Raw genomic sequence first — 13,160 nt, forward strand, 5'->3', positions numbered from 1 at the left:
TTCACTGATTTGTGTTGAATCCCCTACAGAAACTCACAATCCACTTACAACACTTCTGACACAAGTTTTGCTCCTCGGACAGCTACTGGAAACGAACAATGTATGAAAAACGAGGCAAATCACAAAATGGAAGCCAGAGATATGCATGATATGCGAACCGACCCCTTGACATGTGTGCGGCTCCCCCATAACTGAGGTCTGCGTCTCCCTGACATTATCTCCTCTCTCCCCTGAATCGAGGTCTGCAGCTCGCTAACATGCGCGACTGCTCTATTTGCGCTCTATATTGTGAATTGAGCTACAGTAGTCGAGCGCTATTCTCGCGGAAAGATGAAATCAGGAGAGGGGAAGTAGGATTCGACACTCTGCGGCTTGTGCGAATTCACTGGGTTGCTCGCCCCTTTCTATTCGTGTTTGCAGGCTATAAACTGCAATAGCAGCTCCTCATAGGAGCTTCTGCGGAGCGCGACTGAGACCGAGGAAGGGACGTGCGAGCAAAACCGAGATGATGAGAGGAGAGGGTTCGAATGCTCTGGAATAGGGATGACCCCATTCAACGCCATCCAAAGAATATATCGCGTGGGATAGGTTGGTTAGGAACAGTAACCGGGCTTAGGGGTGGTTAATTAAGGTTAATTAATTTAATTAAATTTATAACTTCTAATTTTTATATCTGTCAATCTATTTTTAATTTATATATAGTATTATATATCAAATTGCTCGATTTGATGCGTAGAAATTTTATAAAATTATTTTGATAGTAATATTAGGATGTGAAAATTTGGGATACATTTTAAGTTGCAAAATGTTTTATCCAATTTCTCAAAACTGGTTATTACAAGTTTTGGGTGGGAAAGTTCCTCTTGGTTCAGTAGCAAAGCTTAACAAGGAATGATGCAACCAAACAGAATGATATCCGTTTGATTTGTCATGTTGTGTAGCCATTTCTAATGGCACGAAACTAGGGCTCTCTCCTATATGCTTTTGTAGGTAAGGCTTTTCATGGTTGTTTTTCTCCGAGAAAGATATTTAACACAGATTCGGTGCTATTTTTTCTCCATTTACTTGGGGGATTATTGCAATGAATAAACTGAAGTTGTGTTTTCTAGCTTTTAGCTGCTACATTCTTTTCGGTGCATACTAGGTGTTATTATCTTGATTTATTTGCTGTGCTTGAGAAAAGATCTTAAGAGGATGCTTATATGTCCTTACAAGCTTTGTTTGCTTTTCCCTCTTTCTTTAAGGTTTATAAATTATTTTGCAGTGTCAGACAACCGATGAGGAAGAGATATTTAATGTTCAAGATGAACGTTCACTATTTCCGCTTGGCTGGATTCATGTAAGTTTCTGACCTAACTTTCCATAATAAGTTGTTCATGCAACTATTTTAGTGCTAATATGTTGCACATTATTTCCAATCTGGAGTATTATCATAGGAATTTTTTTTTATATGCTTGAATCTGATTTAGAGACAAAATGCGGAATGAATATATTCGTGATAGGGTTGGTGTAGCTCCTGTGACAGACAAAATTAGAGAAAGTCGTCTTAGATGGTTTGGTCATATTAAACGTCGACCATTAGATGATCCGATTAGGAGAGTAGATGTTTTAAATTCGACTTTTGTTAAGAAAGCAGAGGTAGACCTAGGAAGACTTGGGCTTATTGTATTAAAAATGATCTTAATTTACTAGAACTAAATGAAAATATGACACTAAATAGGACGCATTGGAGAAAAAAGATTCATGTAGCCGACCCCACGTAGTGGGATTAAGGCTTTGTTGTTGTTGTTGTTGTTGTTGTTGTTGTATGCTTGAATCTGATTCCCTCACTCATGTTTTTTATTTTGTTTGCTTCCGAGCCTATTATAAGGCTATAAAGTTAAATTATTGTTTTTTATGTTTATTATTACATGATTGTGGTTTATGTTTAATGAGTTTAAGTTTGAAATTACAAGTAAAATTATTTTTCTGATCGGATTGGTCTGAAATTGGAGGGTTGTGTAGACCTTTTTGGATTGAAATTTCCTTGTTGATTTTCCTATTTCTCTTTCGCTTGAATTACTTGATTTCTTTCTTTTTCCTAAATTCAAGCCCTTAAATATTTGAGGATTAAAGAGAGGATAAGCTTTGAAAGGGAAGAAGGGGTCTCTCAGTTTTTTGTAGAAGTCAAGATGGAAGAGAAAGGGGGAGTGGATTGGAGTTAAAGAATCTCAAATAAAGAGAGAAATAGAAGCCAAGGGAATCATGTTTGAGAGGAGAGAGGACAAGAATCTAGATTTACCAAGAGTCTGTTCGGTATCACTTCTCAGTTTTTTGTAGAAGTCAAGATGGAAGAGAAAGGGGGAACGGATTGGAGTTAAAGAATCTCAAATAAAGAGAGAAATAGAAGCCAAGGGAATCATGTTTGAGAGGAGAGAGGACAGGAATCTTGATTTACCAAGGGTCTGTTCGGTATCACTTTTATTTTTTATTTTTTATTTTCTGTTTTTATTTTGTTTTGTTTATATTTTGATTTGAAATAATACATACTTGATATATTTGAGTAAGATATGATTAGTTTTTAAATCACTTAAAATACCAAAAAGTTATTTTGATTATTTTTCAAAAACATGCCAATTTATTTTTAAAAACAAAAAATAAAAACATGCAAAAAAAATACTAAACAAATATATTTTCAAAAACAAAAGAAAAAATTAAAACCTAATCAAAAAACAAAATTGTTCCCGAGCAAGCCCTAAGAGATGGATTAGGCAGTTATGAGAGATGTGAAAGAAAGAGAACGAAACAAGGGGATTAGGGGTTGCTTTTAAATTGATTACAAAATCATTAGAATAATATTCTTTTTGATCTTATTTATAGAAATACATTTAAAATTTAAAACTAAATCAAGTTAAACATAAAATACTAATATGTAGTTCAAAATTAAAAAAAAAAGTATTATAAAAAGAAAAATTCCCACTTAAATTTAATTAAAATATGAGCTCAAGGAGTAAAATAAATACAATTTTATAGGTTTGATTTTTATTTAGTTTAAACTTATGTTTTGCCATGAATCTAGGCATAGGTTCATCCGTCCATGTGCTACATCAACTTTTGATGTGCCACGTCAACTTTTGTGAAAGGCCTGGTTGATTTGTTGTCTAACTAGTTTCATTTCGAACCGATTAATTTAATTTGGTAAAATCTTAGTAGCTTAATGTTGGATTGATGGTTTTGGTGAGAATTACAACCTTATGGAGAGAGGTCCGAATGGTTGCTTGAATGTCATAAATTCTTGAAGGCCTTACGCAAATGTATGTCTAAATTTTTTGTTGGAACCTAGGTGCTTAATACCTAGGATGCACAATCCCAATCCAATCAATGTACTACTTGATGGCTAGTCTTATGAGAGCTAGAAATTGCTTTCTCTCTACAGTTAGGATCTCTTTCATTTAATTTTCTTAGCATTGTCCATGCTTGCTCATTATGACTTTATTTTGCAAAGTGGTCAAGATAGCTTTATAGTTATGAAAGGACACGTGGAGGAAATTTGAATAGTATAGATGCTTAAAATTTGGCGAAGGATCCCATGTCTTAACTTTCATGATTTACAGCACTAAGGCCTTGTTTGATGGCACTTTCACTGTTGGGAAAAGTTCTTTTAAAAGATGCATTCCAAACTGCTTCACCCTATTCGCGATTAAAAACGAAAAGAAATGTCGTTGTGATGGGAAAAACTTTTCGAAAAATTGAATAGCTAAACGAAGTATTTATGTTTTCTCTGCTTTCTGTAGAATGGAATGGAGCCTAAACGCCTGTTTAAACAAAGCATAAGGGAATATCTTATAATTATTTAATCTCAAGGTGATCTTTGTAATTTGACCTCTTGAGATGTGCCTGTGGTCACTTTAGAGGTTCTATTATCCTTCTTTTAACCATGAAAGATGAGGCCCTCAAAATTTATAATTTTTAATATATTGTAAGTTTTTTTATTGAATTTTTTGAAGTTTGGGGGTGATTTTATTAGTTCAACTTGATTGAGGATGACTTTATTTTAATAGGCCATTCATGTTTGACCATGATGTAATCTCAAAGTCCTAAGGGTTATAAGGGATTTATGAAATATAGCTAAATCCATTTGTTGAAGGCTTATTATTTATAAAAATTATGAATTTAAATGTAATATGATCAAATTAATTTTTGTGACGATCCAAACTCTCACCCATCAAGGCATTGTCCTCTTTGGCTTAGTCGCGTCATAGTTCTGCCTAGTTGGTGTAATTTTCCATAGGGTCACCAATCTTAGGAGTGCTCCAGAATGAGCACACTTAACTTTGGAATTTCTAATGAAATTTCATCATGACACCAAAAGGCGCCTCGATGTTGAAGAGTTCGGCTTCATTTTATTTAAGGGGTTTTCACAATCTCCTCCACTTAATCGTGGACAGTTTTCTTAACCAGAATCATCCACCAAGCATATAGGATCCAAGAGGTGGCCCCTACAAATTCAAAAGGTGGCTCCCACCATGTAGCACTTTGTCCCATCTTAGATTCAAGAAGTGGCTTCCATAGCGTGGTACTTGTATGACACTTTGTTCCCATCTTTCGATTGTGTAATGCTCTGATATCGTTTGTGACGACCCAAACTCACACCCATCAAGGTTTTGCTCGCTTTGGCCAGACGGTCTCATAATTTTGTTTCGTTGGCGTAACTTCCCAGGAGGTTATCCATTCTTGGAGTGCTTCAGGGCAAGCACACTTAACTTTGGCATTTCCAATGAAAGTCCACCGTTACATTGAAAGTTGTCTCGATGTTTAAAAGTTTGGCTTTATTCTATTTAAAGGGGTTTACACAATTTTGTTAACACCGCGAGTAAAAATACATTTTTTTATTATTTTCCTAGGGAAGCATTTAGATTTTTTTTTCTTTCAATTCCAATGGTATAGGACACAATAAAAAACCAATGCTTTGGTGTTCCCTTGAAAGACAAAGTGCAACCCAACAATGACTAATAAACTTCATGGTTTGGTGATCAATTTATATAGTATTTGTCGATTAAATCTTTTTATTTATTTTTTTCTTGAATCTTCTTATTGACACGGGAGCGATCTAGGAGGGATTTTTCCGATCATTGCTACAATAAAACTACCGTACCACGAACTCGCGTGAGCGAGGTTAGCTTGGACCAGTTCAGAAGGGTCGATCGACCATTCCTTTGAGTGGATATCCCTTCTATTAGGAGTAGGGTCCACTCTTATTCACTCTAAGTCTATAAATATATTGTTTTTGTGATTTTATGTAGTTTTGGCTCAAATTTTTGTCAAGACAGCCGCCGGCGTCCGTTTTCTCTTTTAAGGGCTGTTTCTGAGGGATTGGTGGTGCTCCGGCTGTGTCTCTCTCCCGAGGCAGTGTTTATCTTCCCCATTCCCCTTTCGTATCCTCCCACACTGCTCACGCTCGTCGTTCCCTGCTGCAACCATTCAGAACAGTTACTGACGTTGTTCTTTCTGTAATTTCTGCATTCCAGCCCAAGTTCCCTGCAATTCCGGCAACCCCGTTTGCTGCCATCACTATTTCAGCCCCATGCATTCCACCATACATGCTGTCCTTTTTCTGAATTGGCTGCCAGGCCTCCCTCTTGATGTTTCCAACAGCTCACAACCTTCTAGCCACCCTGTTCTCGCTTTCATGGTCATTCCAGCCTACCCTCCTCGCTGCCCTCGCTGTCCCAGCCCTCCACCGTCGCAGCCAGAGTCCTACACGTTCCCATTGTTGTTTTCTGTTGTCTAGCTGCCTTGTCCCTCATCCACAGTCCATCAATGGATTATGATTCAAGGGGAGGGATTGAATCAACTGATGTTCAACCACGGTCAATGCTCTTAATGAAATGATGATGTTTTATCTCATTTTTTATAGAGATGTTTTATATTTATGGCTCATCTAGCTATTGAATGTCAATCCATGGGCAACTATGGGCTTTTTAGGGCTTTCCTCTTTGTTAGTGGATCTTGATCCCATAATTAAGGCAATTTCTTTTCTCTCGTGCTCAAGACTTTCTGTTTGGGGCAGCTGCAGCTTATCCATCTTATCTAGATAAACTGCTTATCCTTATAAGCGGTTGATCAGCAGCTGATCCGAATAATCTGTCTGAGTGTTTGGTTTGTGCATCTAGAAAACAACTGCTTCTGGATAAATGACCATTCTGCCCCTGTTTGAATAAGTTGTTTAGTTGTTTGGTTTGTGCATTTGAAAAGAGCTAATATGCAGATTTTTTTATGTAAATGAACAATCTGTCACGCAAAAGTTATGTTTTCAACAAAACTGCAATGTCTACCCATTAGATATCTTAGAACCAATTAAACCATGTCAATACAATACAAAAAAGATATAAACCTTATATAATAGTATTAAAGTTTCGGGCATTTTCAAACATAGTACATAATTTTTCTGTATTTACATATCTCACACCTAAACTTTCATATTTACACACATAAAACTCAAATCTTTTATATCACATCAAAAAAAATTCTATTATCACTTTTTAAAAGTGAAATACACCTTTTCAAGCATACGTTTAAAGCACCAAAATGCAAGGTATGTAAATATGAAAGTTTACATGTGAGAGATGTAAATACATATGAATAGTGTGCTATCTATGTAAATTCCCTAGAAAGTTTAGGTGTTAAATATACATAAGAATTATGTGGTATGTATGAAAATGCCCCTTGCATGTATCAAGATAGCGTGATCAAATGAGAAAATCTCATTCAAGCACAGCTCGTCCACTCAACAAATGAGCCGAACAAGAACATAAATTTTTCATAAAAATCAAACCTTTGTGGCACTCATACTAAGCAAAGCACGATCAAAATTGCAAGATCAACTCAAGCAAATAAGTCAAACATAAACAAGTATCTATCTAAATACAAATTTTTCATAAAAATCAAAAACCTTGTTTGCAATCATACCTGCAAGTTTCTTCAACTCTTGGATCTGTGGCTCCCAAAACCTCTTTTTGAATATCCAAACTAGCAGTGTAACAGTGAATTGAGCTCCCAAGCTGGCCTAACATGGCATAAGTGTCACGCAACTGCATAAACCCCAAAAATTTTGTAAGACATGCTCTCGTCCTGCTTCAAGATCAGGAATCTCTATCTAATTCTTAAGAAAGGCGACCGCTTCATTGTATCTACCCAAACTACATTGAATTGTAGCTATGACATGGAGGTTCATGACCAGATCCAGATTAGGTTTGGGTTCAGACATTTTCTCAAACACCTTGGCTGCACGAAGTGCATACTTCAGAGCTCTTCTATGGTTGTCTGAAGAGATCAATTCTCTAGCATGTTTGAGAAGGAAAGGCCCTAACTCGGGTCCATCTTCTGCTGAATCAACAATTCCACCTCTCTGTTTCTTGGGAGTAGTTCTTGCAGAAGGTTTTGGGCTTGATTTCATGGAGGCATCGGAGTCAATTTTGGATCGAAAAGCTTTCTTCGACTTCTTCTGTGAAGCGGATGATTTGTTTGGAGATTTCTTGCCTTTGATTTCGTTTTTCGTTTTCAATTACGACGTTATTTAAATTATTCAATCACAGAAATATTCAAAATCTGATCCAGAACCGTTGGAAGGAATCAAGCTCGAACTTCAATCTGGATCCCATCGCCAAGACGCTCAAACTGATTCATCAAAACCATCTAAATAGAACAAAAAAAGGCATCAAAATTGTTTTTTTTTTCTTACCTTTTACAATTCTAACAACCGAGTCAGATCTAATCATCCATAAATCCAAAAAAAACAAAAACAAAAAACAAAAGCTTCCCAATGAAGAGAGAAGAAAGAGAGAGATAAAGGGAGTGTTGTTACCTCAAAAACCCGCCATTGTAAGAAAGCTTGCAATCTTTCTCTTCGATGCAGCTAAAAGATGACAGTGCGGCCAATGAAGCAGTTACAGGATGAGGAAGAGGGAGGATCGGAAATCGCGAAGTAGAGGAGGAGCGCCTAGGATTTGGGAGATATGCGAACGAGTAGCAGGGAGGGTCACGTGAGTAATACGAACCGAAAACACTAACGAAAACGAGGCCCGCAAGGATCATCCCGCGGGCCGCGTGTTTAACAAATTCAAAACACAATTTTTGAATAAGTTGGAGAAACACGCAATTCAAACGATACGGCGGCATTTTGAAATTGCCGCCCGCACTTATAAGCTGCCCCAAACGGGCCCTTAATAAGGAATGGCGAACTTTTGAGTTTTTCTGCCCAAATTTTACCTTTATGTTGCATTCCATTCTAAGCCAGTCTGAGTTTTCCTGTCCTTAAAGGAATTCTTAGAGAGCAGTGTCGTGGTTGGAAGTAGGGTTGGAGAATGATGGAGTTAATAAATTAATTCATTAGTGCGCCTCTATCTTGAGCCCCCCTTATTGAAGCAACTCTCTATAGTAGTAGTTAAATAGCCTCACGATGTTTCCTCAGGGCAATAGGAAGTGGTTGAACTCTCCCACAAGTAGACCAATGGTGAGGAGATGGGCTGGTGGCTTTAGTTTAGGTATCATGGCGAGGCCATTGACAATAACATAACAACATTTTGCATGGGATAGCCATTGTGCTGTCATTACCTGAACAACGCAGCCTTTTCTGATTATGGAGTGTCCTAAGAGCCCCTTTGCTAGTGGCGAGCTTAGTTTAGAGACGGTGAAATCCATGTGGCCTTTGGCCAATCATCACTATTAAGGATTGACAGTAAAGGCATAAAGGCCCATGGAAGGAACACACTGAAACTCTTGAATTTTAAGGAGATTATTTTTACATGCCTGAAGTTTGTGGTAGCTTGGCGGTGCAAGATTATTAAGGTTAAAGCTGTTTATAGACAGAGGATTGCAGATGTTTAAAGAGGCATGGGAGCTCAACAAAAATTGCTTTATGAGTGTTGCCATTGACATGAGATGAGTTGACACTAATGATCCTGATGCGGGAGTACAGTACCGCGAGATTTTGCAATCACAGGAGACGGGCCGAAATAGTCATGTTTTCCTTTCTTATGCAGTCATGTTTTTCCTTTATTTTGCTTTCTTTCCTATTATCTTTCATTCTTTTTTTAATTATTTCATATATATGTTATATATTAGGGTTTAGAATTCAGTTTTCGATTACATTTCTGTTAGGACAGTCGTCGGCATCTGTTTATCTTTTTGGGGGTTGTATCTAAAGGTCTGGGTGGTGCTTAAGTTGTATCTCTCTTTTGAGGTGGTGTTTGTCTTTCTTATCCCTTTCCACATCATTCCCACATTGCTCTTGACATCTCTCCATTGCTACAGCCGCCCTTAAACAACTGCCTCTTGTTTTTTTCTCTACAGTTTCCCCATTTCAAACACCTGTCCTTGTTTTCGCCACCCTAGACAAACATCATCTTGTTGTCCTGCGATTCCCCGCATCTCTCGTGATTTCCTCCAACATTCCCCCTCACTGTAGCCGCCCGAAAATAACTTTTTCCTGCTGCTTTTTGTTGTTCTGGCCACCCAACCATCCATTCCTCTCCTTCCATCTTCCTCCCCTTGCCGCAACATCTCCCCTTCCCTGCCTCCGTTCACACCCTTTGTAGTCGCCACGCCTTCCAACCTTCACCCACTCCTTAATACCTCGTCAGAGGGCCAAACCTTTTTCGATCACCACCACCCCGAGATCCAACCCTTGTTTTATTATTTGTGTTGTGTCTGTCGCTATCTTCGATATCCATGTGTCGTGTTGTTGTATTTTCTTTTGAAGTGTGTTGATTGTAACTGCTTAGTTGCTTCAAGTAATAATATTTGTTTTTCTATTATGGTTTTGGTGAACTTTAATATAATTTAGTGTTTGAGCTAGCCTGATCCTAGTTATATCCTAGAGTTTTCTAACATCCGCCATAAGTAAAAAGTTTTTTTTTCCTTTCCTCCACTTCTATAAATCCCAAACCTTAATCATGTCACCAAGGAAATGCATATCGAACTTTACCCGGGATGAGATATAATGGGAGATATGTCACCTCCAGCAGAGGCTTGCAAAGATTGATGATGAGATTCACAGAGAGATTACCCAACCCGGATATGAACAGTTGTAGGGGAGAAAGACATGAGGATTTGAATCCCTTCCATAGGGAGAATTTCAGTGATGAAGAAAATAGCCCACGACATTTTCATAAGGAGAATCTGAAGGCCATACGTTAGTGTGAGGGAAAAAGACTGATTACTACCTAGTCCAAGATGAAGCAAGAGATGCAGCGTCAATCCCTACCAGCTTAGTAAGATTGAATGTTCAGACCTTGGGCGACCACCACATCTTACAGGCAGAGTTCAACATTGGGATCTTGCAGTCATAATACACTCAAGAGAACATCCAAACTAACCCCGTGAGAGGAAAAGCTAATTCAGAGTGGAGAACAGGTGAAACCAAGCCGCATTCCAAAATCTGTCTCAGCCAAGAAGTGCTTCAGGTGCTATGATTTTGGGCATAGTGAATTGGATTGTACAACCAGGAGAGAGGTCGTTTTCATTGATCAGGGAGCAGTTGAAGAAATAAATAATGATCCAAAAGAGGATAAAGATTTCAAAGATAATTTTCAACTTCCAACCGAGGAGGAGGAGACGCCAGGAATTTGAGTTGAACTCGGGAGAAAGACTACAACTGAGTTGACAATAATTGAAGATAGTGAGTCTGAGGTGATAGGCATTCATGCAGAGTATAAGATCGTGGCGCATCGAGCTATTGTCTTGCAGACGGTATTGGATGTCCAAAAGGTTTATGAGTTTAAAGAGTCGATATCAGATACAGAGCAATCTCAGTTAAGAGAAATTCAGACTTTTCAGATATATAGCCTACTTTTTGAGTTGTCTTGGCTAAGGGAAGTCCGGTATGTCCAAGATAAGGGTCTTTTGTTTCTTCTAAAGGCCCATAAGGAGTCATTGGGGTATAAAATTCAGTTCAACAGTATACTCATTGACCGCTGATTAGGCATGATTGATGAACTACACTATTGGAAATTGTCTTAGGAGCTTTGTAGGAAGGAGTATTCTATAATGGGACCCAAGTTCTTTCAAAGAAGAAGGGACATCTTCTGAGTAGTTATACTTCAGTGTGGTCAAGCCTGTCATAGATTTCGTGCTAGAGTTGATTCTTCCTTCCATACTTGTTTATCAGATACACTCGGATGAGTACAAAGTGTGGAATGAGTCAATTACAGATTTGATGGCTCAAGATTTGGTTTGTGAGGATACTCATTCACGTACAGTTCTCGTTATGATTGTGCCAAAATAGGATATATACATATTCTATCAAGATGTGCTTTAGAATGTCAACGCCAACAAGATTGACTTAATGAGAGATTACAACATTTCCGCTATCTTCAACATGGTCGACCTGACGCCATATGATGAGGAGACAGAAGCTTCGACTGGTGAGGTCGAAGCTTCCCCCAACCAAGAAAATTGATGTGGGAGCTTATCGCGGACGCGGTAATATAGCTGCTACAGTATTGCGGGATTTCGCAATCGTGGGAGACGGGACAAATTATTCTCGTTTTTTTTTCTTATGCTTTCTTTCATATTTTCCTTCATTTCTTTTTAGTCATTTCCTATATGTACTACATTAAGGTTTGGAATTTAATTTTGGCCCTAATTTCTATCAGGACAGCCGTCGACATCTGTTTTTACTTTCAAGGGTTGTATCTGAAAGGTTGGGTGGGACTCTGGCAATATCTCTCTCTTGAGTTGGTGTTTATCTTTGTTATTCCTTTCCACATCCTCCCTACTTCACACCCGACAACCCTCCATTATTGCAGTCGCCACCAAACAGTTGCACTTCGCTGTTTTCTTTGCAATTTCTCCAATCCAGCCACCTCTCCTTGTTGTCATCACCCCTGACAACCATCCTCTTGCTCTCCTGCAGTTCCCTGAATCCCTCGTCGCTTCTGCTGAAATTCCCCATCGCTGCAGCCGCCTGAAAACCGCCTTTTCCTGTATCTTTTTTACTATTCCAGCCACCCAACCATCAATTCATTTTCTTCCAGCTTGTTGCCTTGCCGTAGCTCCTCCCATTCGCTGACGCCATCCACACCCTTTGTTGTTGCCGCGCCTTTCAACCTTCACTCACTCTTTACTGCCTCTTCAGAGGGCCAAACTCTTGTTGATCACCATCACAACGCCGAGATCCCGCTCTAGTTTAATTATTTGTGTCATGTCTGTTGCTATTTTTGATTTATGGGTATCGTGCTATTATATTTTTTCTTTCAAGTTTGTTGATTGTAACTGCGTACTTATTTCATGTAATAGCATTTGCTTTTTTATTATGGTTTGGGCGAACTCTGGTATCTGATCCATAACACCATTTAGAGGCTTTGGGTTTAGGTTTTCTGCTTGGGTATATAGCTTTGGGGGAGTGTGCAGGACTTATAAAGAGGTTATTAGTGGATATATCACTAAGGGTGATGATGGACCAAAAGAGCAAGTTAGTCGGTTGGAGATTTATTGACTAGGTCGAAACAGTTAGGCTAAGCTTGGTTCAAATAAAGCATGAGTTTGATAAGATTTTCGTCCCAATTTGATTGGATAAGTTTGCGCTTATATGACAATTGACTTCAATATTCATTAGTTGAGATCAACTTGAGCACCGTGGCTGACCTAGGGAAGAGATTGGGTCTATAAATGTACAAGTGGTTCAAACTTAGTCTGTCGATTCAATTAAGCTTGATTAAATTAATTTAGGTTGAATTACGTCAATTGGACTTGGCCATCCAGCTAGGTAGGTTAAACAATCCATTTGGCTGGGCAAGGGCAAAATAAGCTTAATAAGAGCCAATCAAAAGCAAAATGGGTTAATCAAAAACTAATTGGGCTTGTCTGTGAGCTAATTGAACAACATAATAGTGAATTGGGCTTAATCAAGGGGCAATTGGGTCACCTAAGACTTAATTAAGTATGTTAATGGCCAAATTTTTTGAACTTAAGATAATCTTAGTTCGATTTCGTAACCCATTTTAGTAATTAATAGAAGCTGATTGAGTTGACTTATCACACCTCATTTTTTACAATTCTTGATATAACATGAGAGGTGGCAAAGGCGGCAACCCCTTCAAATGTAATTTCCTCTAAAACTCTCCCGTCTCTCTCAGCAAAATAGAGTGAGTGGAAAACATGTCTTCCTAGAGTATCACAAA

At 38.3% G+C, this 13,160-nt stretch overlaps 1 protein-coding gene across 2 annotated transcripts in view; it reads left to right on the forward strand.

Annotated features, from left to right (window-relative positions):
* Nucleotides 1–13,160, forward strand: part of LOC110019931 (AMSH-like ubiquitin thioesterase 3) — a 41,788-nt gene that overhangs the window by 21,750 nt on the left and 6,878 nt on the right. For both annotated transcript variants that reach the window (XM_020717813.1, XM_020717814.1), the window contains exon 11: nucleotides 1,265–1,339. In XM_020717813.1, the coding sequence (XP_020573472.1) occupies nucleotides 1,265–1,339 (75 nt within the window). The remainder of the gene's footprint in view (nucleotides 1–1,264; nucleotides 1,340–13,160) is intronic.

The sequence above is a fragment of the Phalaenopsis equestris genome, unplaced genomic scaffold (genome assembly GCF_001263595.1).
Source record: "Phalaenopsis equestris unplaced genomic scaffold, ASM126359v1 Scaffold000088, whole genome shotgun sequence".
NCBI lineage: Eukaryota > Viridiplantae > Streptophyta > Magnoliopsida > Asparagales > Orchidaceae > Phalaenopsis > Phalaenopsis equestris.